Source organism: Tasmannia lanceolata, unplaced genomic scaffold (assembly GCF_043159265.1).
Source record: "Tasmannia lanceolata isolate RefF3 unplaced genomic scaffold, GAP_Taslan_0.1 ptg000037l, whole genome shotgun sequence".
NCBI classification, from domain to species: domain Eukaryota; kingdom Viridiplantae; phylum Streptophyta; class Magnoliopsida; order Canellales; family Winteraceae; genus Tasmannia; species Tasmannia lanceolata.
This window is the reverse complement of record NW_027518714.1, coordinates 51,442,864-51,470,248: the sequence shown is the minus strand read 5'-3', so window position 1 is coordinate 51,470,248 and position 27,385 is coordinate 51,442,864. Positions and strand designations below refer to the sequence as shown.

At 39.9% G+C, this 27,385-nt stretch overlaps 1 protein-coding gene across 1 annotated transcript in view; it reads right to left on the bottom strand.

Annotated features, from left to right (window-relative positions):
• Positions 1-3,856: 3,856 nt before the first annotated feature.
• The window catches only part of LOC143861786 (SRP72 RNA-binding domain-containing protein), a 38,984-nt gene continuing 15,455 nt past the window's right edge, over positions 3,857-27,385 (bottom strand). Inside the window, exons 4-6 of the mRNA XM_077372714.1 lie at positions 6,163-6,259; positions 5,691-5,978; positions 3,857-5,170 (exon numbers count right to left, since the gene is read on the bottom strand). Coding sequence (XP_077228829.1) covers positions 4,187-5,170; positions 5,691-5,978; positions 6,163-6,259 — 1,369 coding nt within the window. The 3' untranslated portion in view covers positions 3,857-4,186. The remainder of the gene's footprint in view (positions 5,171-5,690; positions 5,979-6,162; positions 6,260-27,385) is intronic.

Below are 27,385 nucleotides of genomic sequence, written 5' to 3'. Positions count from 1 at the left end.
CCTTAGTGTGTTTGAGCCCTAGAAAATTTTGGAAAGGAAAAACATTTCTAAAATCACCAACTTTTTTTACACATGAAAAACCATAACTAAAGTAAATGCATCAAATCGAGCTAAGGTTTATCTTTGAAAAAAACATGAAGTTTTACTCACAAAGGTTTGACTTCTGTCTTTGACTACTATACGAAATAGTCTTTGTTTTGGAGTACCCATATACAAAACCCACTTTTAAAAAGGCCAAAACACTTTCCATCAACTCTTATACGAAATTATTGTTGGAGAATTGATTGTTGGAGAATTCGAGAGTACTCTTTGTGATAGAAAACAGAGACTAAAGACGGTTGCTTCAAGGCGTGATATCACTTTCCTTAAGACAAGATTCGCCCCCACCAGTAGTGTGCAAAGGGGATCCACGAATTGCCTCCAAGATACAATGAAGCCTAGTAAGGAAGCCCTACTAACGTTTGATGACGCCTCGCATTAGCGGAATCAAACCCGAAATGCCCTTCAGAAATTCCAAGCTTTAGAGAAATTCCCAGATACTGTTTCTGCAGAAGAACAATATCTAGAATAATAAAACAAAAGAAAACAGTATGTAGAAATACGTGGGGAATTTGTAAGAAAGTAGAAGTGTGTTTAGAATCTGTCAGAATAGCAGAAGGAAATTGGTAATTCGATTCTGTAATGAAATGACCAAATTCTACACATTTTACAGACCACCAGGTGTCTTTTCAGTGTGTAAAACACCTCTATAATTTCAGTGTTATTGAGCACATGACTGTTTGGTACCAAAATTATCAATCCATAATTCCAAATCAACCATTAAAATACATCATTTAACATGACAATCAGTGAAAATACATCATTTAACATGACAATAAGTGAAAATACATCATTCAACCACAGATAAAATACATCATTCAATACCAAAGAGGGACGTCAAAGTATAATTTCCGATACGTTTATCTTAGCACTAGGGACCCACTTGAAATTAACCAATGGAAGTCGTCTTTTTTAATTCGAGCGCAGGTAGTCATCATTTTAATTCAACAACCCTTTTCCCTGGTTGTAAACATCATTTCCCATGATTTTTTTTTGTGCCCTTACAAATGCACTTTCTTGCTATGGACCAATGAGGATTGTGAGGGCGCTCTTGTAACTGGCTTTCGCAAGGGCCCTCATTGTTACCTGCCTCTGTGGGTCCCACTTGGGCTATAATAAATTAGTTTAGATTTATTAGTTGGTAGAATTTGCTTTGTAGTTGTTTGTGATGTGTAGGAGTCTTAAAGATAAGGATTATCTAGATTAAGGATTTTCTACAAATAACTTGTACCTAGCCTTTCTTGAGGAATGAAGAAATTTATCCCCAAATTGTATTTTTGCATAGAAAGGAGGAACGACCCTTCCCTTGGAGCGGGTTAAGAGGCTGATCTTCTCTCTAAGAATATCAAAACCATTGCAAACCGATCCGGGTTCGTAACAAGTGGTATCAGAGCTGTCAATATTGCGCTAAGGCTACACCTTCGGAGTTTTGGGGAGCCTTACGTGGAGATCTTGAGAAGATCAAAGCACTCGTTTTGGAAATGATGGAAGGACATCGACGGTTTGTGGAAGGCTTGAACAAAATCAAGACAGCAATCGAAAAGACGTACACGACAAAAAGGAAACGACGAAACAAAAAAAGAGGACAAAAGAAGAAGACAGAAACAACTAGAAGAAAAGGCAAAAAGACTCGACGCTATTCATCTCACACTATCGAACGCCATCGAAAAGATCTTCACTTCCCGCCATCCGTGCGTCAACGTTCCAATCATTCCAAAAAGACACAACAAAGGAGCTTTGATGAACATGCGGTGAGAACCGTTTGAAGATGGAGCTGCCGCGACCATTGGCAATGACATACGAAATGATGACGAATCGTAAGACAAAGAGAAGAAGAAAAGGAGGGAGACAGAGAAAGACGTTCAAAGAATGCGCAAGATCTGATTTTTCACCAATTGATCCGCACTTATTCTCCAACCTTGGGGACAAGGTTGATTCCAAGAGGAGAAGAATGTTGCGTGCCTCTATGGGTCCCACTTGGGCTAGAATAAATTAGTTTAGATTTATTAGTTGGTAGGATTTGCTTTGTAGTTGTTTGTGATGTGTATGAGTCTTAAAGATAAGGATTATCTAGATTAGGAATTTTCTACAAATAACTTGTACGTAGCCTTTCTTGAGGAATGAAGAAATTTACCCCCAAATTGTGTTTTTACACAGAAAGGAGGAACGACCATTCCCTCGAAGCGGGTCAAGAGGCTGATCTTCCCTCTAAGAAGATCAAAACCGTTGCGAACCGATCCGGGTTCGTAACGCTCATTCCCCATTCTAGGGGTTCAACTCCGGTTGATTTTTGTGAATTTTGGTTGAGCTTTTACCAAAAAATCAGGTCGGGTTCCGGTTGATTCCAATTCATTTTTTAGCAAAAGCAGAAGTGGATCCAACCCGTCTCAAATTACACCACTAGTACAAGTATCACATTCGTAAGATAAATGAGTACAAAAATCAATGGTTTAGCTATTCTTGTTGAAACTTAAAATGAGGCTTGATGCATAAGAGCCTAGGACCATCTAATCAAGGTAGGTTCAATGGCAATGGGTCAGAATTGTGGTCACGGGTCAGATAAACAAATCTGCTTGATGCATCAAGAGCCTAGGACCATCTAATCAAGGTAGGTTCAATGGCAATGGGTCAGAATTGTGGTCACGGGTCAGATAAACAAATCTGACTACATCTACATGCACATGTAGGACCCAAAAAGTATTTTGCAATTATCATTAATATTCTTTAAAATTTTGAACTCCGCTTGTGTTTTCACAGCCTGTCCCATCGTTCATTAATATTCTAATCAAGGTTGTAAGCCGGCTGTAAATTTTGCCACTCTTCTGTGCAACGAATCCTATAGAAAATTCTAAAGGATTCATTAGCCGATCCCAACTAGTTTGAGAAAAATGCTTAGTTGAGTTGAGTATTTTTTAAAATTCTTGTTAAAAATTCAATTTTAGTAAGAGGTTTGCCAGGCATAAACAACTTAAGGGGGCTCTTCCAAAGAAGTGTTCACTTAATTGGTGAGCGAATATTACACATTTCGGCCAAGATAACATCGACACTAGTCCACCTCTAAAATCCCCCCCAACGACTACTTTATTGCATGATCACAACATGTTGCCAAGAGATCCATGACTCATATTTTTGAGTGGCTTTGGACTCCTTGACCTCTTTTATACACACATCATTGCCCTCCTCGCTGTCCTACTTCCACAATCCTCGCTTCCTCATTGAAATGTTGTGCCTACTGGGAAACTCTTCTCTAGCCCCTGATACAAGCTCTTACAATACTACAGATTCTCATCTTTTAAGGGAAGTCAAATGAAAAGTTCGATTCTAGAGGAAACCAAGTACAGGGGAAACTTTAATTTTCTAAACTTTTCAACAGCCAATTGTTCGTTTAAGATTATGACAACCAATTGTGAGTGCCAAATCAATTAATTGGACTCGGATTAAAACATAATTTTGAGTCCAATAATCGGTTTGGCGCTCACAATCGGTTGTCATAAGGGGCTGTTCATTCTTAGGCCCTGTCCATTTAAGATTATGACAACCTATTGTGAGTGTCAAACCGATTATTGGACTCAAATTTAAACGCAATTTTGAGTCCAACAAAGAATTTATGTTTTTACACGTAGATATGGTCATAGAGACTGAATATGCGGCCGTTTTTACCCAATGGTACTACTAACAGCACTAAATTAATAAGTGTAGGACAAAGTGATTTCGCCCCATTATCAGAATATGGTCCACGAGGATATGAGCTGCCGTATGGTTATTATCCAAATAATAACATGATTTTAGTTTACGGGCTTCCATCTTAACTGTTAAAAATTATAGTATGAAGTTCCCTAACAACAAAACTCAAGGGAAAGAGCACCACTTTAGTGGTCAGGGGGGCTTCAGAAACCCCAACCTAAATTGAAGTTCACGCTCCCCATACGTCCAAATCAATGTGGTCCCCATCATTTCGATGGGTTCCACCCATTCCCACCTACAAAAGCACAACTGGGACCACCTCCCTTTTCTGCTGGAATGTAAAAAACTCAACAAATTGTCCCAAAAAACAGTTCAAATTTGAAAGTGTTCAAAAACCCACTCTTCAATGCTTTGATTTCTTTCTCGATGATTTGGAAGAAGGCTTAGGTTGAGATTGCTCCACGCTCGATTTTGAACTTGAACTCGCATTTGAAACACTCGCATTCGCCGCATTCAAATCATGTTTCTCTTTCACAACAGCTCCCTGCGAGCCTCTCACCTGAGCTGCTCTCTTATCCTTCCTCTTCGGCCTAAAACTAGATCTCTCCCTCTTTGGAAGCCACCTCTCCGGATCAGGTGGCGGGCCTGGGTTCACCGAGTCGAACCCTTTCGGGTACCTCGGCTTCCTCTTCCTCTTCTTCCTCGCTTTTGTCTTCCCCTTCCCTTCCTCATATGCCTCCTCCACTACAAGCTTCCCATGACCACCCTCCACATGTTTCGCACCAGAAGTTTTCTCCAAACTCTCTATGTTAACTTCCCTCAGCCCCGGCAAAGCCCTCAGTTTCTTCTCATAAGCCTCCGCCTTGTCAACATCCACATTTGCAGCCGTGGTGACCAACCCAACCAATGCCTCAACACTCCCATGGCTCTTTACGAGCTCTTCGTAGAGGCGTGAGGCCTCTTCCTCTTGCCCGTGCTTGAGCTTGAACGATGCGGCCTCGTGCATGATAAGATTGAGCTTATTGTCTTTGGACATGGAATTCGTCCACCATTGAATTGCGGACTCGAGCACGGCACCTGCACTGGTAATATCTCCGGAACGTTCTCTCAAAGATACGAGAGTGGCAACTGTGGCCGGCATGTGTTGTATGTCATCTATTCTTGCAAGAGACTCGGCAGCGATCTGAGCATGGCCGGCAGCGGCAGCTACCTGTGCGCAAGCGAGGAGGGCTGCCTTGGATTTCTCGGGGAATCTATCGGCAAACTGCCCAAGGATCTCCTCGGCTTTTCCTGCCTTGTTCTCTCTCACTAAAACTGCAGCTTGAAGCATAACAGAAACCACACTATCTGGGAACATGTCTCGAAGAGCAGCAGCGAGTTCCCTAGCCTACAATGTAATAAAAAACATGAGAATAGATGAAGTCCAGATTAAAAAAAGGCCGCCGATATTGACACTGCATGTTTTGATAATTGCTCTAACTCAACTTGTCTTCTCTTTTTTAATTTGCTTTTGATAGTGCTTTTTGGGAAGGGAAGTGATATATTCACCCCATTTTTTACTTGGGACACCCAGCTTCAGTGTATCTATGACTGAAGAGGGGTTGATGTACTTCCCGTGGGAAGAATTCAACGTGCCTGATTGCCATGTACACTGGAGCTGGCTGTCCCATGTAAAGAAATGGGAGAATTTATCATTTCCCTTTTGGGAATTGTAATAACCTTTGACAGCGGGTTAAATAATGAAAGACAAGTTAAGTTAGCGAAACTATTAAAACAAGGCAGTGCGAATATCATTAGCCTAAAAAAACAAGAGACAACAAATTCTGTAAAAAGGGAAAGTGGATTTTCATGATGATTTTACATAGACAAACACCTCAAAAAAGGCGTGAATTTTGTGAGAAGAGGACCTGATCCATCTTATTTGTATGGAGAAGTAGAAGCAATCGGTTCCCGTAAATAGCTTCCTTCTGTCTGGGTGATAGCTTGAAGTCGAGTCCATGAGCAAGCTGGAAGCCTTGTGGGCCACCACCTTTCAAAATTATCCGATCGAGCTTCCTCAGCCCGTCGGAAACATCCTTTGCACCCTTCAATGCAATAAGGTTGTTTGTCGCCACAGCAAATGATGAAGCATCTGCCAGGTTTCGGTTTAAAGTGTCTGTGTAAGCTTCCATTGCTTCTTGGGTACGTCCCAGTAGCTGAAAATGATCCAATTTGTGTCATGGCTATTGGAAAACCTATTTCCCTAAGGCTCGTCACATGGGTGCAAAACAAATTTTATGCCCATTTTTAATGGATAAAATAGACGTAAAATTTGTTTTTCATCCATTTTATGTCGAAAGAAACAGAGCCTAAAGAATTTAAGATACGGAATTAATTCACCTGTCGAACATAAGCGAGTTGGACAGATACAGGAGCAAGTTCACTTTCTATCTCATCATCGGCATAATCATCCTCCATCAGCATTTCCTGACCAATTCTGAGACATGACAGGTAGATGTGCTTCAAGGTGAGTTTCCTTCATAAAGAACTGGTGAGTGTAATAGTTAATTCATTTAATTGAAACACAGTAAGAACATTGGTAAAGAACAAACTCCATGATAACACATTAACACCTCATATAAACATGACAACAAGTGGTACAATAACACCCCCTACATATAATGTAACGGTGGAATCATTGGAGTAGAGACGGAAGTGTAAAGAAACAAATGACAGTTTGAGACTCTACTCATTGTTTATCTACAGCAAAAATACTGAGAAAAACGAGTTCAGAAATGAAGTCATCAATTGATTTCTGGAGGGCAAAGTGACATGAAAAATGAACTGGTTTGGCTGACATATTTGGTTCATGGTAATAAACAACCAATTCTCGCTATGTACACAAGACCTTCTCCAAAGCATAAGTGGGGTATAAGGACCGTTAACATAAATTTTTTCTAAACATCACCATGAGACTGAAAGAAAAGGTTGTTTTTAGTACGAAAAGATTAGCACTAGAATGTGCTAATCATCCATATGATAAAGGATATAGATACAGTGTAAGGCAATCTTTATCTTATCGTGGCAGCTAGAAAGATTAACACTTGAGATAGACTCAAAAAAGATTAAAATAGAGATATGATTCACAAGTAGATGTGCACTATATAGGCCGACGGAGGAAACCCTGGATCACATCATGATTCATTGTCCCACAACGCGCAATCTTTGGTGCTAATCATTCCAAGCTTTGGTGTCTCGTCGGTGTTCTTGGACTCAATTGAGAAGGAGATTATTAATAGTGAAGGATCTTTTGGAACCAGTGGAAAAGCCCTCTGGCATATAGTGCAGCATATTTAGAAGGAAGGAAATACAAGAATTTTTTAACAATAAACTCAAACCAATGGGTAGATTGATAATGCAGAAAACAAATACAGTTATACAGATACGTGCACCGATATAGGTACCTGGATACAGGGATCACAGATGTGACTTGCCATTTTCTATGTAGGACACAAATACAGATATGGGTATCACAGACAAGTGATACCCCCGAAGACAAATAAGTAAAAGATAAGAAAACCCAACTAGATTTAACTTAGAAAACAAATTTATTGGGTGTGTCCAGTTACTGCTCAAATATATATATGGGATTCGCTAGCGTCCATCGCAGAAGGCATTTCGCGGATGGTCTGTTGCATCTGACAGCAGCCACAGAGGCTCACTTTTCAGCAGATTTTGTCTTCATTCACTCTGTGGCTGCTGTCAGATGCAACAGACCATCCGCGAAAAGCCTTCTGCGATGAACGCTAGCAAATCCCTATATATATATATATATATATATATATATATATATATATATATATATATATATAGGGAAATGATATCTGCGCCTAGGTGTTTCGATAACAAGCGCTCCACTTGTTTGTCGTGTAGTATTTAAAGGGATTTCAGAGGTATTACGGTTCTCAAAAAGCTCTTTAAACCCTTTAAATACTACACGACAAACAAGTGGAGCGCATGTTTATGGAAACACTTGGCGCAGATATCATTTCCCTATATATATATATATATATAGAGAGAGAGAGAGAGAGAGAGAATTTATATGATGGGTCGCCGTGAAAACACGTGAAGTCTAAAAAAGTAGGTACGGCCCACTTTTTTTGATGATCCAAACCGTTCATCTGTTTGGGCACAACGTAAATAGGTTGTGCTCCAAAAATCATTTCCATAGGATGATCCTAACCCTCCGATCTATAGAAAATTCCATAAATGACTTTTGGAAATCTCCATATTCAGATCGGAGGGTTAGGATCCTCTTATGGAAATGATTTTTGGGGCATAACCTATTTACGTAGTGCCCAAACAGATGAACGGTTTGGATCATCAAAAAAAGTGGGCCGTACCTACTTTTTTAGACTTCATGTGTTTTCACGGCCACCCATCATATAAACTCCCATATATATATATATATAGTTAACTACCAGTCACTCCAAAAGCTTAAGCTATTGGAGAAAGGCGTAATTTATCTTTTATACTTTAACACTCCCCTGCACGTGTGGCCCACTTGGCACATCTGGTCCCACTTTGGGCTGACCATCGCGTGTGGATTTTTGCTATCCGGGAGGTTTGAACTCGAGACCTTTGGCTCTGATACCATGTTAACTTACCAACTTCTCCAAAAGCTTATATATATATATATATATATATATATATATATATATATATGGGAAACGTTTTATGAGCGATACCTCAGATAAGTTATCTGAGCAAGAGCTCAAAAAATAATGTGGGCCAACATTGTTTGGATGATCCAAAGCATTCATTGATAGGCCCTTACATAGATGGGGTGAGCCCAAAAAATCAGCTCCATATGATCATCCTAACCCTTCGATTTTTGGAGGTTAAAAATGGACAGATTTGTGGAGGTTTATACCCATCCACTTTAACCTCCACAAATCGAAGGGTTAGGATAATCTTGTGGACCAGATTTTTTGTGCACACTCTATCTATCTTTGGACTATCCAAATGAATGCTTTGGATCATCCAAACAATGTGGGCCCATATGTTTTTTTGAGCCCTTGCTCAGATAACTTATCTGAGCTCGAGCGTCAAAAACTCAGGTGGCCCATATTTTTGGGGGGATCCAAACCATTCATTTAAAAGGCCCTATCATGGATAGCGTGTGTACCAAAAATCAGGTCCATAGGATTATCCTAACCCTTCCATTTGTGGAGGGAAAAATGGACAGATACTGTTTCTCCACAAATCTGCCCATTTTTCCCTCCACAAATGGAAGGGTTAGGATGATCCAATGGAGCTAATTTTTTGTGGACACCCTATCCATGATAGGGGCTTCCAAATGAATGCTTTGGATCCTCCCAACATTGTGGGCCTACACCTGTTTCTGAGCTCTAGCTCAGAAACACTATTTTCTCTCTCTCTCTCTCTCTCTCTCTCTCTCTCTCTATATATATATATATATATATATATATATATATATATATATATATATATATATATATAACCACGAGCGCGCGCTCCACAAATCGAAGGGTTAGGATAATCTTGTGGACCAGATTTTTTGTGCACACTCTATCTATCTTTGGACTATCCAAATGAATGCTTTGGATCATCCAAACAATGTGGGCCCATATGTTTTTTTGAGCCCTTGCTCAGATAACTTATCTGAGCTCGAGCGTCAAAAACTCAGGTGGCCCATATTTTTTGGGGGATCCAAACCATTCATTTAAAAGGCCCTATCATGGATAGCGTGTGTATCAAAAATCAGGTCCATAGGATCATCCTAACCCTTACATTTGTGGAGGGAAAAATGGACAGATACTGTTTCTCCACAAATCTGCCCATTTTTCCCTCCACAAATGGAAGGGTTAGGATGATCCAATGGAGCTAATTTTTTGTGGACACCCTATCCATGATAGGGGCTTCCAAATGAATGCTTTGGATCCTCCCAACATTGTGGGCCTACACCTGTTTCTGAGCTCTAGCTCAGAAACACTATTCTCTCTCTCTCTCTCTCTCTCTCTCTCTCTCTCTCTCTCTCTCTCTCTCTCTCTATATATATATATATATATATATATATATATATATATAACCACGAGCGCGCGCGCACACACGATATAGGTATCTGGATGCATGGATCTTGCCATTTTCTTGAGTATAGGACACAAATAAGGATTTGTGTGTGTACAGGCAAAAATACTAAAAAGATCGCAACACTACCAAACAATAAACACGATGGTTATCTAACAAGATTGCCATATACTAGGGGTTGAGCCTCTAGCTCAATTGGTTAAGGTGCTGTTCTTCTACATTTAGGTCGGAGGTTCAATCCCAGCTTACCTACGCAAAAAAAAAGATTGTGTATACATTTTTACTCTCGATCAATCAAAGGCAGGCCATAAATCAGACAACTAAAATAAACTGATCTGCTGATTTTGGAGATGTCTCATCCAAGAATTTGCCCTTCTTTTTCTTTCCTTATTTTTCCTTTTGAAACACCAGCATAATATTTTAATAAACTAAAAATTACATTAGGGCAGAGATTGCCCCAATTTTTATTTATTTTTTATTTTTGACCAGCAACAATCCTGAGTTTTATTCTATCCAGAACTAAAATTTTACAGCCAAAAGTAATCAGTGTGGGATGACTAGTCCTTGCAGTGATGTCGCATTACCCAAAAACAGAACCTAGTAAAAAAAACATATGCCAGGGATATGCATCCTACATCATATCCCTGGCTTGGTGATGTAATACACAAAAACATGGCATTAGCCGATTAAAATCAAATTACAAAAATTTTATCCCTCGGACTTGCAGGCACAAGCCGCCAACGATGCACCTGAACACCACCCTTTTCTAAAAATCCGTTATCGAAATAGGAACTGAGTGACCAACTAAAAAATGATCTCTCTCTACACCCTCCTTTTCCAAAAAGTATGCCATCTCATTTGCAGATCCATGTCCATGATTGCTACATAAGTCTAATATTTCTAAAATAATCCCGACAATCTCCAAGGTCCCCATGATTCCCTTACCGCTCATGATAAGACATTTGTTGAGTCCCCTTCTAGAATTAGGTTCACATTTAAAGAAGATACAAAATTTGAAGAACCACACAGATGAGCCCTCACATCAATTTCAATTGAACAACATTCTCCGGTGAGCCCAAAGAAAGCCTTTTCAACAATGCTGCGAGAATCTTGAAAAACACCCTCCATTCCGGCTAGTCCCGCCAATCCCGGTTTGCCTTTTGAGATTCTGTCACAATTAAGTTTTATCCACCCTTGTGGCAGTGGATCCCATTGCGGTTCTGGAGAAGCTCTATATTTTTCCCTAAATGAAGTTCCTCCAACTCCTTAATATCTCATGGGTTCGATGTGAGGACACTACATTATTCCTAGACCAATGAATTAGATCAATTTTTGCCTCCATTATCAATTTAGCCATTGGTTTGAGCATATCATTAAAAAATCTATAATTTCTCTCCTTCCAAATGTGTCACACTATCACAAATGGCACAAGACACCAAAAGGCTCTTCCATTACTCCCCAAAACTACTCCTTCCTAATTAAGAATCACCTTCCAAATTTGGTCTGGGAACACCGACAAGCCACCAAAACATCAAATGATTGAGCACCAAAGATTCCATGTTACAGGGAAATGAATCATGACATGATTGATGGTTTCCTCCCCCACCCAACATAGTGCACATCTACTTGCCAATCGGATCCTTCTCCTTTTGAGACTACCGCAAGTGTTTATCTTTCTACCAGCCGCCTATAAACATTACGTGAAAAGATTAGGATTGTCTCGCACATAAACACCACTACTCGCTTCATTTGAATCACATTCTCTAGGGGCCCAGATAAAGCCTTTTAAACATGCCATGAGAATCCTAAAAACCACCCTCCAAACCGGCACGTCCCAGTTTGCCTTTCAAGCTTCTATCAAAATTTAGTTTTATTATCCACTCTTGTGGCAGGGACTCCCATTGCGGTTTGGAGAAGCTCTTTATCTTTTTTTCCCAAAATGATGTTCCTCCAACTCTTTTAAATTTCATGGGCTGGAAGTGAGGACAATACCTTATTATTCCTTGACCCATGAATAAGATCAATTTTGGAGGGTTGGGCCTGTAGCTCAGTGGTTGAGGCTTTGTTTCTCAACTTTGAGGTCTCAGGTTTGATCCCAGCATACCAACCAAAAAAAAAGATCAATTTTGCCCTCCATTATCAATTTACGCATTGGTTTGAGCTTATGGTTGAAAAATCTATAACTTCTCTGCTAAATGTGTCACACTATCACAAATGGCACAAGATGCCAGAAGGCTTTTCCACCACTTCCAAAAGGTCGTCCTTCCCAATTGATAATCACCTTCTCAATTTCGTCCGGGAACACCCATGAGCTGCAAAAACTTCAAATAATTGAGCACCAAATATTCTGTGTTACGAAGCAATGAACTGTGACGTGAATGATTGATGGTTTCCTCCCCTACCCTACATAGTGCACATCTACTTGCTAGTTGGATTTCTCTCCTTTTGAGTAAGTGTTTATCTTTCTATCTGCCACCTATAAACTAAAAGTGATAAGATTAAGATCACCCTGCATTTAGCTAGAGCATTCGCTACCTAATTAGTCTTCTGGGAATTGACACTTCAACTGGTGGGCCCAAACTGATGAACATGTGCTACATGTCCAATAGGGATGGTGGAGAGCCTCTATATCATAGCGGGCTCAAGAGACGTGTTGCCATTCCCCTAAGGAGGCGTTTGGATTGCAGGAATGGGGAAATAGAAACGGTATCTAATTCTATTTTTGCCCACTCCCACGTTTGGTTTGCACTGTATCGAAATGGGAAATGAGCCGCAGAATTTTCGGTGGAATTTTTGTGGGAATATGTTACCCACTGAGAGGCGTGGTATTCTGATTCCCAGGCGCCTCTCTCTCTCTCTCTCTCTCTCTCTCTCTCTCTCTCTCTCTCTCTCTCTCTCTCTCTCCTACGTCCTACCTACACCCCAGAACCTTCTCTAGAACCCTACATCACCATTAATTAAAGTAGATTTTTAGGGTTTGAGGCATATTTCAAGCAGATTTTCATCTCTGGTTTTTATCAAATTATTAATCTTGGTTTGTATCATTTCAAGCAGATTTTTGTCTTTTTTATCTCTGGGTTTTTTTATATTACTGGTTCATCCTCTTTTATTGCTTGCTTTAAGAAGGAAAGATTATCACCATCGTTTTCTTAGAAGTAAAGAAGGAGAAGATGACTCTCTTTTGAAACCCTAACTCTGAGCTGCCTTAAACTTGGAAAATAAAAAGAATGATAGCAGCTCTCTTCTTCTCCTCTGTATAGATTTTTGTTTTTGCTTTTGATGCTATCCAAAATAGCTTGATTTTTCAATGCTGGAAAGGAGGAAGAAAAATCCTGCGTGTTATCTTCCAGAGATTGAAGCAAGGAACCCTTCTTTTGTAAAATGTTGCCGGATTTGTTCTAGCTGACTAATTCCGGTGATGAAATATAATGGCTTACCCAAACACTAGAAATGGAAATGCCATTCCGTTTACAGGGGTAATTGGAATAGGATTGGAATGTGATATCCATACCGATTCCTGATTCCGGTAATCCAAACGCACCCTAAATGGTTTAACTGTGATGGTTTTTTGAAGAACATGAGAAACCAAGCAGGAAACTACCACACATGTATAGGGGAAGAAATTTTATTTCAGAGTTTGATTTATGTTTATCAGGGAACTAGAAATTTGTATGAAAGGGATATGCATATTTGTAAAATGGTAAGCGTGCCCGAGAGAACTTAAAGGGATCGCCTGCAAACACCCTAAAGAAAAAACTTCCTACGCAGATAAATTAACCACTGCCCTAAGAACTTATAATGTGCAGCAAGTCTTACCTAGCTCCATGAACCAGACTCCACAGGAAAACAAAAATCTTCTGGCGAAATTCAACCTAGAGCTTCCATTTTCATAGTCTGTCCAAACATGTACGTCACAAACCAGAAAGAAACACAAGCAACCCAAACCAAAAATGTTTATAAACAAAAAATCTTGTCAATTCTTTTCAACCACTTGTCACACTACTTTAAATGAACCATAGAACACAGCCCTATTATTCTTGCCAATGGAGTAAGCAGTGCTGCGCAAATATCTCAGTTAGACCTGCAACCGATATTTGAAGATGCTGCATACCACTAAAAATATGACACACTTTACACTAAAATGTTTTCCTTTTTTTTTAATGATACTAAAATGTTCGTCTTATGCCCTGGTTATGTAAATATGCAAGCAGTTTATATTTGGCAAGAATCACTTGCCTTTTTTTGAGAACAATTGTTTTGTTGGAAGATCATGTATTGGAAGTTCGCAGGCATCCTGTTGACAGTCTCCCAGAAGAAAAGAGGCTCCAGAAAAATTGTGTCCCATACCCACATTTTTTCTGCCAGATCCATCCTATAAGTAACCACTTTGTATGCCAGCCTCTTTACGAGAAGCGGACTCCATGAGCGCATCCCCTTGATGCAGGAGCATCTACGCCGTTCAAAAGCCATCACAAATTGACGATCAAGCTCGAGAAGATGCCAGACCATATTACCCAATGGCTGATCCTCCTTACATCATCCAAATATAGGACGGTGCTACAATCAACAGCCCTTGCTCACCAAAGATCCAAAATTAATTTGTTTTAGATTTATTATATTTGGAAATTTCTAGCCGACCCCAACTAGTTTGGGACAAAGGCTTAGTTGAGTTGAGTTGAGTTGAGTTGAGTATATTTGGAAATTTCTCATTGGCTAAAGAGCCCTTTGCTGTAGTTGTGTTAGAAGTTGGCCGTCCAAAGTAGAGTAGATTTAGGAGAACTTGAGAGATATTAGGACTTTCAGAACTGCTAGGAAAGAGTTGGATGAATTTAGTCTTTAGGGTTATTTTTGTCTTTTCTTAAATGCTTGAGATCAAGTATGATGCAGATCGTAGGCCCAATAAGAGGCATATTTGCCCATTAAAACTTTTAGGATTTTTATTTCCATATCATTTAGTTTCTAAGAATATTATTTCCATGTTTTTAGTTTTAGGGCTTTTATTTTCCATGGAATTTTACTTTTTTTGCCTACATATAGGCCACATGTATTAGGGTTTTTAGAGATTTTTTATGATGAATGAATGAATTGAGAACCGAGATTCTCCCCTATCCCTCTTCTTCTTCCCTTCCTCTTCTTCTCTTATTCTTCTCCTATTTCTCGCATCTAATTTCCTGTCTTCCCTATCCCTCGTCTTCTTCCCTTCCTCTTCTTCTCTTATTCTTCTCCTATTTCTCGCATCTAATTTCTTGTCTTCCCTTCTTTTATTCTTCTCCTCTTCCCCTTATTCTTCTCTTTTCCCCTCTATATCCTATTTCTCCTTCCTTGGGCCACATCAAATTGGTATCAGAGCAAAAGATCCCAACTCTCTTTCTCTCCATATTTTCCTCTCTCCCTATCTCTCTTTCTTTCTCTTCTCTCTTCTTTCTTCGGTTCACAGCACACCCCCAACAGCATCTCTCTTCTCTTTGTCCCTAAACCCAGCCCCTCTTTTTACTACCCAAACAGTCCCAACAGCAGCATCTTATTCCCAGCAAAATCATCATTTTTTCCGGCAAATTTTCCATCAAAAAAACGTTAACTGAGCATCTTCTCCGGGCTGCAAATCTGTCAAAAGCTTTCCATATCTTGCAAGCCCTAGATAAGTAAAAGAAAAGCTTATCTTGCCTTGCAAGATAAGCAACAAGCCCAAGATAAGTAAAATAAAAGTTTATCTTGCCTTGCAAGATAAGCAACATAGGCACGTCACCGGCACAAGGAAAGAGTCGCGTGAAGTCTGATTTAGCAAAGGTCCTCTCTCTCATTATCTTGCCTTTTTCTGCTGATGGTATACTGTGTTACCGTGTTATTGTTGCCTTATCTTCCATTCAAAAGGTGAAAGGAAAGTTATCTTATTGCTTGGTAACTATGTAACCCATCTAAGATAGGCAACATAGGCACGTCACCGGCACAAGGAAAGAGTCACGTGAAGTCTGATTTAGCAAAGGTCCTCTCTCTCATTATCTTGCCTTTTTCTGCTGATGGTATACTGTGTTACCGTGTTATTGTTGCCTTATCTTCCATTCAAAAGGTGAAAGGAAAGTTATCTTATTGCTTGGTAACTAAGTAACCCATCTAAGATAGGTAACTGGTGACCTACGGTGGTAGGTAACCAAAGCCCAAAAAGATAGCAAGTGGGAAAAAAAAAAGAGCTAATATTGATATTGTTGCTGTTTTTTTCTTACCAACAAAGGGTAAGCCATATGGTACTACCTACGGTTTGGTAAGTTGTGAGCCACCCGAATCCAATAGCCGTTGTGGACCACCCATTGATGTAACCTGCAGCCATCATTTTCTTTGGTGCTTTTGCTCCTGGCATTGTTAGCAAGCTATCTGTACCGTTGAAGCCATCCAGACATCGGATTGAAGATTGATCTCAGCCGTCTACAAGGATCAAGTGGGAAACTTCATTAAATTGAGCTCTCTGATTCAGATTGTGTGTGCTCCACGCCCTCACCTTCAGATCAAGGATTGATAGATCGAGTGTTGATCTTCATCGGATCAAGGCAGAATTCATCGCACACATCAAATTGGATTTGAGAATCTAATCAGAACATCAGATCATACCGCAAAATACTGAGGGCTCTCCAAATTGAATAGATCAGAACATCGATCTCTTCACCGTCACTTTCTCATAACTCAGATTTCATTTGGGGGTCACGCGTCATTGATTCGCTCCACAATGACTACACCATGAGTTCTGTATTTCTTTGGTTCTGATGCCGGCTGCTATTCCTATGGAGATTACGATGTTGCGTGCCTACAATGGATCAAGACTCTTGATGCATACCATGAGTATTGTGTTATGATCATCAAATGACCATTTGTCGAGTCAAGGATACAGTATGCAGAGATGCCAAGCTGAAATGGAGACAGTTCTTGCGAGAGCACAGTGAATTAGGCATGCCTTATTTTAGTCGATGGCAAGATGTCCGTGATGAGTTCGCGAAGGTATATGCTCGAAAGGCTTATTATCGATATCATCAAAGGCAAAGACAGGTCCAACCCCGAGGAGACTGGGAACGACACATTCAAGCTACTTTGGATCAGCACTTAGACATGATGGCTGATATGAAGGCAACCTTGAATCGAATTAACAAGCATATTGGGCTTAAGGCTCCTAGGGAGGCCACGTCATGCTCATCCTACGCGTCTCCTTCCCTTATTGATGAGGTTACATCTCAAGACAGGGAGGGAAATGCCACGACCGATGTTACTAACTCCTACGACATGCCAAACGCAGTTGATGCTAGTGATGGTCCAGATGTTCTTGAAGATGAGGCCGACACTTATAATTCAGTTAGTGGGCGTCTATGAAGCACGGGTATGGGTACGGGGTGCGGGTACGACACGACACGGGAACGTGGGTACGTGATTTGCCAAAAAAATCGGGTGCGGGTACGTTCGGGTACGCCTAATATAATAATATATTTTAATATTTTATTATATATTTATAAAAACTAAAAAAAAAAATTGTAGAGCAATCAAATAACAATAACATCACCAAAATGGAAAATTCTAATATTACTCTTCATTTCATAAGTGATTAAGTTCCATATTTCATAACATGAGGCATCAACACATCATTCATTAGAAAAAAAAGTCTGTCACCAGTGTGTTGACCAGTGCCTGACAAGATGAATAATTTTTAGAGACCAAAATATGAGATTTTTTTTACCGGACTTTTGGGATTTAATAATGTTTGGACAAAATAGATTTTATGAATTTTTAAAATTTGAAAAATACCCCACCGTTTGGAAGTTAAGAAAGTTAAAATTTTGACCCGACCTTTTTCTTTGAATTTTGTACTAGAATTGGAGAGTTGACTTTTTTTCCTTTTAGATTTGGGTGTTGAAACTATTTTTAATAAATCCAAAAGGGGGGTATTCCGTTATTTACATGTAAATCTTAAGTAAATGGACATTTACTTAAATGGTTTACATTTAAATACCGAGTACAGGAAAGTACAGAGAAGTACAGGAAAGGAAAGAGAAGCAGCAGGAAGAAGCAGGACGTGTTGGGTACGCGTGGTGCGCACCCGACACGCAAAACTAGTTTTTTTTTTTTTAAAAACAATGGGGTACGTACCCCGGACGTACCCGGGGCGTACCCGCACCCCATACGTGTCGGATGCGGGTACGGGAGCCCCGGGAGAGTACCCGTGCTTCCTAGGTGGGTGTACTGAGTTTGAGACTATAGCGGAGATTGCAAACATCGGGGCCATGATGAGCATTGCGACTAAGGATGCCGGTTCTACAATAGATGAGCACAGTGACAGTATTGACTTTACAGTCGATGCTCCAATCAAGATGATTGTGGAGGTTGAGACCGAGGATTTCGGTGCACATGATGATCATCATGAGGATTGTCAGTTTGACATCAGAGAGTCCCATGAGATACCAGTGGATGATGACCTTCTGGACAATCATCTTGAGGATGCAGGTGATGGCTTGACACATATAGATACATGTGAGGTGCATGGGGGTGACGATGTTGCAAATGGTCACATTTTTACAGCGGAGATTTTGGCAGACGTTGTTCATGTGGATATGGTGATGCCAGTGGATTTTACATTTGGCTCGGTCGAGATCTTTTATGCAGTTACCATGAGTGACCAGTTGCAGTCTATGATTGGCCTCAACCGGGTTGCCACTTTTTCAGTCCGTCGCACTTACCCAGATGGACCGCTTCTGATGCCCTATATCAGATGTGACTTCAACGACCTTCTACTACTACTGCGAGCGTGGGTCATTTACATATTTGATCCAGGAGGACTAGAACTCGAGGCAAATTCTTTTCAACAAGGGGAGAATGATGCAGATCATAGGCCCAATAAGAGACATATTTGCCCATTAAAACTTTTAGGATTTTTATTTCCATATCATTTAGTTTCTAGGAATATTATTCCATGTTTTTAGTTTTAGGGCTTTTATTTTCCGTGGAATTTTACTTTTTTTGCCTATATATAGGCCACATGTATTAGGGTTTTTAGAGATTTTTGATGATAAATGAATGAATTGAGAACTAAGATTCTCCCCTATCCCTCTTCTTCTTCCCTTCCTCTTCTTCTCTTCTCCTATTTCTCGCATCTAATTTCTTGTCTTCCCTATCCCTCTTCTTCTTCCCTTCCTCTTCTTCTCTTATTCTTCTCCTATCTCTCGCATCTAATTTCTTGTCTTCCCTTCTTTTATTCTTCTCCTCTTCCCCTTATTCTTCTCTTTTCCCCTCTATATCCTATTTCTCCTTCCTTGGGGCACATCAAAGTAGCACTAGGCCATGCGAAAACTCAATAACTAAGAGTACTGTAAAACGTTTTAAGATGGCTGAGTTTTTACGAAATAAATTTTCTTTTTAGGAATTTATCGCTCCTACGGTCCTACCTTTATCTTCTATCTTGGATTGAATTTGCAAAATCTTCTATCTTGGATTGAATTTGCAAACTTGACCTTTTTCTAGTTTTTCATCTTCTTCCCCACCAATTTCCAGCTTGACTGGTTACCAGCGGCAACCTCCATTGAAGCAGCCTTTACCTGCTTCGAAGATCCAATTACAATCAGTCATTACCTGAGAAAACAGAGACATCAGATGATTCTTTCCAGCCCCATGGAGTACGTATTTGCCGCATGTTTTTGTGAGCAACCAGCCACCCGAAAAGCCATCATATTCCAGATGCAAAAGCCTCGTTAAAACACTATGCAGGTTTCAGGTATAAGCATCCCAGTTTCACAGTTCGTTTTGATCCAAAATCAGCACAAAAACTTCCCCCATTCTCAGCCCCACTTTCCTCCCCTAAAATAGCAACCTATAACCTCCAGCCTCAAACTGAAATTCACCCAAACCGCCATTCTTGTTTTAGCCGACTGGTACTTCACCAAAACACATCTGCACCATCCAGCAAATCGACCACCTTGAATTATAGCCGACTTTAGCCTCCCAAAACCTCACAAACAGCCGGTTAAACCATTCTCAAACAACTTTTACCAACCCAGAAATTCCCAACACAGACTTAACCAGCAGAAACCCGATTAAACCATCCTTTTTCTGCTGTTAACAGATCCTAAAACAGCCCCACAACATGCTCTTCAGCCTTCAAAAAATATCAACCAAGAACCAATTTTTCCTCAGGTTTCGACCCAACCAGTCCTTTACACTATAGCTGATTTCCATTCCCTTTTCAGCCACCTAAACCGCCCATCCTGAGCTACAGATACTCCCTTGAAATCAGCCACCAACCTCCCTCCATCCAATGTCCTTCACAGCCATCTTCTACCATTGATCCAACCCAACCTTCCTTCATAAACCCAGCAGCCACCTTTACAACTGTTAACAGCCACTCGTCTGCAGCCAAAAAACCCATAGTTCTCAGCCCATTCATCCTAACAGCCACCTCACCTTCCTTTGTTACCCAAGAACCCAAAACCCAGTCCCTCTAAAAGGCCCATAACCGTCTTTACATCAGCCGATTAACCCCTTTTAAGAAAACCTTTATTACAGTCACCTTCACGTTTCTCAAATTCCTTTTTTTTTTAACGGTAGCCAATTTTATTACTAAAAAGACTGAGATGGTCAAGATATAAAAAAGATGGAGAAAAATATAAAAACAAGTAATAAGTACAACAATAATGATGTCACCGGTGCCAACGCTTCTTTGGAAACTCTCTCTAGCTAGACTATCTACCACCTCATTGGCGGAGCAGCAGACTTGCTTAGAAAACTAAGGCCATGTTTGGTTGCTCGGGGTTGCTTGGAGAGTAGTGGAAGAAGTTAAAGGGGAGTAGACAAGCATGGAAGGTGTCTAGAATTTCCACTCGGAGAATAGTGGAAGAGTGGTACGTAATGTTTGGTTGCGCGGCAAAGTAGTGGAAAAAGTAGGGATGTGATTACCAATATAGAGTTTGGTAGAGATATAGGAAAGAGAGAAAGAGAATAAGACAAGACTTTTCCACTCTTCTTCTACCTAAAAAACACCATTTTGGTAAAATTTGGTTCGAAGATTAGAGGAGGGAACATTACCGCCAGATGGGCACCACATAGGAAAAAATGCAATGATGATGTCCCAAACATGCTTGGAAGTCGAGTGGAATTTCAATGCAATATTGGCAACCAAACATGGAATCGGCATTCATTGGAAGTTCATTGGCATTTGAAATTCCAATGAATGCCGAGCATTTGAGCAACCAAACAAGGCCTAAGGAAGACGATCCAACCCAATTTGATATCTCATCAAAGAACCTGTCAACTCTCCATGGATGACTCTACGAACTTGGAACCACCGAATAACATTCAGGGAGTCACCCTCCACCACCACATTATTCATGCTTTCTCTAGCCAACAACTTTATACCTTGGTGTATTGCCTGCACCTTTACTTCCGTAGCATCTGCCCCCGCAATGGGACCCGCAAAGGCCCAAATCACCTCTCCAAGATCGTTCCTTAGAACTCCACCAATCCCAGCAGGACCAGGGTTCCCCATGCTTGATCCTTCAAAATTTAGCTTTACAAAACCAGAGGTGGGAGGATCCCACTCTAGACCTGTTACATGCTTCTTTTCCAAACTCCAACATACTTCCCTCCATCCTTCCCATAGATCATAGGCTGATACAAATTTGAAGCTTGGGAGAGATTTTACCCATAGAATCGTTAAGGCTATCACTTTGACTAGAAGTATAGACTTCTCTCCATCTAGAACTTGAATTCTTGGCCCCGAGAATCCCTTTCTTTCCCTACCAAACCCAACCTTATGGATTTTCTTTAACAACCTAAGATCCCATCTTGAAGCCTTGAATTAACTCCTTGATCTTTTTGAAATCCAACTAACAGTTCCACCACCTAACTAGTTCCACCACCTAACTAGTTCTTCAAACCAAGAACGACTTCCACTAACTAACCAAGATTCACGCTTTCCACCATAATTAACATCCTTTAGCTCTCATGTAGAAGTGATGCAGGATCTTTCTCAATCAGCACTATATTATGAATTTTTAAGTTAGGATTTTGTCTAGGGAAAGGGTTAAAGGATGACTAAGAATGGATAAAATAGGGCTTTGGGTTTGATGGAGTATTCATATGGCTAGTGGAAGGGATTTAATTAAGTTAATTTGAAAAGATAAGAAACAATGTGGGTTTGTAGAAAAACTAAACAAAAATGAGAGAGAAACCTAGGCAATCACACCTAAGGTTTTCCTGAGCACTCACACTTAGGAAGAAGGCAATCACACCCTCAATGAAGAGCTAAATACTGAAAATTCTGGAATTCATTCATTGCCTCAAAATGATCATTACAATTGTTTATATAAACTCCATAACATAGTGATCAAGTAAACTTGGAAGCCAGATAACTACAATTGTCTTGGACGCTTTACCTACTAGACTCAATAAAAGCCGGTCTAAATCAACATACATAAAAAGCCCGCAAAGGTCCACTGACCTAGCCCACAGCCACCGGCCTGAAACGAAAAATGACCAAAATAGCCCTAATAATAAACTCAACACTAGCAACAGGACTCAAAACCACTTTGACTCTTAGGAATTGGGATTTGATTTTACCGATGGCTGAGTTTGAATACAATAGCTCTGTTAACAGATCTACTGGTCGTAGCCCCTTTGAGATTGCTTTAGGTTTGCAACCAAGGAAACCAATTGATTTGGTTCCTCTACCCCTTTCAACCCATCCTAGTGTAGAAGCAGACACGTTTGCAGAGCATATTCGAGCCATCTATGCTGATGTGCGCCGCAAAATTGCTTAAAGCAATGTTAGATACAAGAGCCAAGCAGACTTAAATCGTCGACATGCTGAGTTTGAAGTTGGGGATCAAGTTATGGTGCATATACGACCCGAACGCTTTCCAACCAACAAGTATAAGAAGCTTCAATATCAAAATGTTGGTCCTTACAAGATTCTCAAGAAGATAAACTCTAATGCCTATGATTTGGACATGTCGGAAAGCATGGGTATTAGTAATGTCTTCAATATTGAAGATCTTACTCTTTACCCTGGAAATTTTGATGCTTCTTCTAGTGACCTCAGTGCTGCTCGCCTTCTTCCAGCTTCTAATGTTCATGATGAGATTGAGGATATTGTGGACACCAACATTGTTTCGACTCGAAGCAGTGGGTACCAAAAGTATTTGGTGAAGTGGAAGAATAGGCCGTGGTCGGACTGCAAGTGGATTTCTGATGAGGAATTTCAACAATTGGCTCGTGATCTTTATGGGAGATACCATTCTTTAAACTTGCCAGAGTCGAGTTTTCCCAAGCAGGGGAGAGATGAAGCAAGCACCATGCAAGGGAAATTTGGAAAAAATTACAAGCGAAGGGGCGCGCCTAATTCGAAGGCCAATATTGTTATTTGAGAAGATTCCCAATTAGACCTTGCTTAAAGAGTCAAAGTGGTTGTGAGTCTTGTTTCAGGACGGCCGTTGTGGGCTAGGTCAGTGAGCTTTTTGTTTGTGGGCTTTTTATGTTGATTTGGACCGACTTTTATTGAGTCTAGTAGGTAAAGAGTCCAAGACAATTGTAGTTACTTGGCCTACAAGTTTACTTGATCACCAAGTTTACTTGGTAATCAAGTTTACTTGACCTCCAAGTTTACTTGATCACCAAGTTATGGAGTCTATATAAACAATTGTAATGATCATTTTGAGGCAATGAATGAATTCCCGAATTTTCAGTATTGAGCTCTTCATTGAGGCGGTGATTGCCTTCTCCCTAAGTGTGAGTGCTTACGAAAACCTTAGTTGTGATTGCCTAGGTTTCTCTCTCATGCTTCTTTAGTTTTTCTACAAACCCACATTGTTTCCTATCTTTTCAGATTAACTTAATTACATCCCTTCCACTAACCATATAAGTCCTCCATCAAACCCAAAGCCCTATTTTATCCATTCCTAGTTATCCTTTAACCTGTAACCTTATTGCCATATTTTACATTTCATTGAAAATTTCTGAATAGGCATCAGGTTGGCAACCCGCCGTAAACTTTGCCACTCTTCTATGAAATGAATCCTATAGAAAAAATTCTTTATGAAATTTTTCTAAAGGATTCATTTAGCCGACCCCAACTAGTTTGAGAAAAAGGCTTTGTTGAGTTGAGTTGAGTTAGTCCTTTCCCTGGACAAAAACCTAACCTAATATTCATAATATAGTGCTGATTGAGAAAGATCATGCATCAAGAAGTCCTTACACAACCACATCCCCTTCAATTAAGATTTTCATTAGTTTCAATCCTTTTAGGCCCTTTCCAAGAGTTTCGAGTGCCCCTTCAAATATTTGCATTGCCCTTTTCAATTAGCCTATTCCGCCCCTTTTCATTACTTTCCTCCCTTTTCGCTTTGATTTGTCCTCAACCAACCCATCCACCTTGCGCTTAACCTTAACCTTATACCTAAGCTTCCGCTACGTCAAATTGTGTTGCGCCCCCCTTCCAAATGTCAAAACATGAGTAGAGAAAGGCAATGATTGGAATCGATTGTTGATGCATGTGCATCTTATCAAATCATCAGATCAAAGGCTGGATGTTTCAGATTGATGATTGGATATCTGACGGACAATATCAATGATCAGACCGTCAAGATTTTTCAGATTGAAATTTATTCCGTTAAGGTGGCACAGAACGATGATCGGACCGTTAAAAGCACTCATATTGAAGATCAGATAGTTCTGATCAATTATCAAGCTAAGGAATTAATCGAAAGATATTATCAGCAAACAAATCATCTAAAGTCTCTATGGAGATCAAAGTGCATCAAAGATCGATGGTTCACTTCAATGCCATCGAATTGATTGGCAAAAAGACAAAAGACACATAGGTAGCATCATCATTCACCTCATTTGATGAGGTCATAAGGTGACATCATGGGTATTGTTTCTATTTCCACAAAAAACCACCAATGGCAACTTCCCAATTTTGCAACCTTCCTCCCCACATCTTGTTCAATGCGAGGTTAATCTTCGAACTACATAGGAAAACGAACCAGAATTCACAACGAATTCTTTGGTTGGTCATTCCTTCCACCCCTCCACTTGTCGAAGGCAAATTCTCTTTAGCGCTGGAAATGAAGGCATTCATCCCCTTGGACGCCTCCTATCTATATGCGTCTATGCGTCCACCAATGCTTGCAGTCTAAGCACGCCGGCCATATGTCCCCACCTGTGCTGCCCACAGTGATATATTCTTGCTTAACACACCAAATGTCAGCAAAGACAGCTATATAACTAGCTAGCACACACACACACACACAGCCACCGGTTGTGCTATCCATTACTGCCCGTCCAAGCACCATTCATTCAGCCATTGCACATTGGTTCAAATGTGAATTAAAACCCCTTGGTGCTCATGATCCTTACAAGCATTCGTCTTTCGCGACTCTCATTAATTGCCCACCCGGCCAGCCCCTTTGTTTTCTTCTTCTAATCCCACATGGAATAGCGTGAGCTTTAACTTGCTTTTACCAGCCCATATTGTCCATGTAACTCCATGATTTTGTATATATGTAGAACTAGAATCAACTTGTTTATATATGTTCCTATCTGAGATTCCTTTTGTTTGACATGAAACCAACATGCTACGTCCGGATAGCATACAGACCCAATAAATCACATATGCTAGGCCTTAATCTCTTCTTTCGACACTCATTTTCAACTGAATGGTATCTCAACGTGTTTCATTCTTTTGAAGCAGACAATTAGATGACACATGAGAAAACCTATTTATTGTAACTAAGTCAAAATGTGATGTCATTGGTCCCTACAGAGTACACTTGGTTCAAGACAAGTTTCTTTCTTTGCACAAACGACATCTCATCTTGCCTCTATTCCAAAGTCCAAACCAACCACTATTCTTCGGATAAATGATATTTATAAGTAATTAAGTACCACCCAAGAAATCGATCGATGGAAGACTACTTGAAAATGGTGCTTCTAATAAAAAACAAAATGTTCCAAAACCAATTGTATCTATATGCATCAAGATCTCGATTAATGGATCTCTCGGTTTGAGAAATAAGAGGAACAAACCATTTCTTGTCTAAACCAGTCTAAGGTGATTGTTAGAATTGATCCAAACAATCATAGACTATTGGGGAATGAAGCAACCCCAAGACTATCCAAAGAGCAAACATAGGGAAGAAAGAGATTAAAAATGAATTCATGTGAACAGCAAACAAAAAAACCCTAATCAAAAGGTGTGAGAGAGAATAAGACAATCACTTATCCGTAGGAGAACCTCCATAAATGTAGCCAAGGTCCACTCACAAATCAACATTTTGAAAGGGACAACCAAGAGGAGAGCTCTATGATCTTTAGCTGAAACAAAAAATTACCCCTCATTTAAGCCCCTACTTAAACATAACCAATGCTTCTTTTTTTTTGCCAACTATAATAACTTTTAAATAAGAAGATCATCTTCCTAAAGATCTTCCCTTCCATCTTTTGTTGAATCCTCAATATGATGATAAAAAAGAAAATCATCCATAGGCTCCAGACACTTTCATTATTTCCCTACAAAAAAACATGTCACATAAGCCACCAATGAAGAACTGATCCCAAATGAAACAAAGCCGGTCATACAATGAGCCTAAACTCTAATGAGATATATCGTAATCAATTTAGAGATGATCAGATTTCTTAATGCACAACAAAACTCTGATCTCTCGGAAATAGCTACCTAACATGGTCAAACAAAGCAAACGATACCAAGTTGCAGAATTGTAGCAATGGGCTCCAGATCACCTACGAACTTACCAATAAGACCACTTGAAGTACCTCATGGAAGGGCATGAAGGAAAATCCCAATTCCACTCTAATCGAAAGTAAAAAAACCCTTCAAACTTCTGCACAGGACACAGACTAATCTTACACACTCCATGGAAGCTCAAAAAAAATGGACTTCTTGACTTCCCCTTCATAGAGGGATCGATATCATTTGATTAAAATTCTAATGCAAAATCATTAATACGTTAATTATAAGTCATAAAAGTACAGGAAAACGATATAATCATTAAGAAATCAAATAATGAGAATTGTAAGTTCTGGAAAGAGATAAGACAAGAAAAGAAACAAGCATAGGCTCATAAGAAAACATAAATTTCAAGAAAAATCTTTTTTAACAGAAAAAAGTTCTAAAGTTGTCTGCAAAGGCAAAAACACCACAGGCCGTAAAAAATTTTAAAATGAAACAACATAAAAACCTATTGACAATCAAAAAGCTATGTGAGTTGAAATGAGTTTCACCAGAAAGTTTTTTTTATTTAATGGTGAGAAATTATTATTGATGAGGGAGAAAAATACACAACATGCTCACAAACAAAGACAATCGCAAGCAACAAGAGCAATAAAAAACAAAACAAAAAGACCTGCCAAGATAAATCCCCTGGCTCAATCAGGAATGCAGTTTAGGAAACCATAGCAGGTCTTCCCACCCCTTCCCTACCATACGGAATCCACCTCCTCATAGCCAAATGCCTAGCATGTTGGAGAAAAG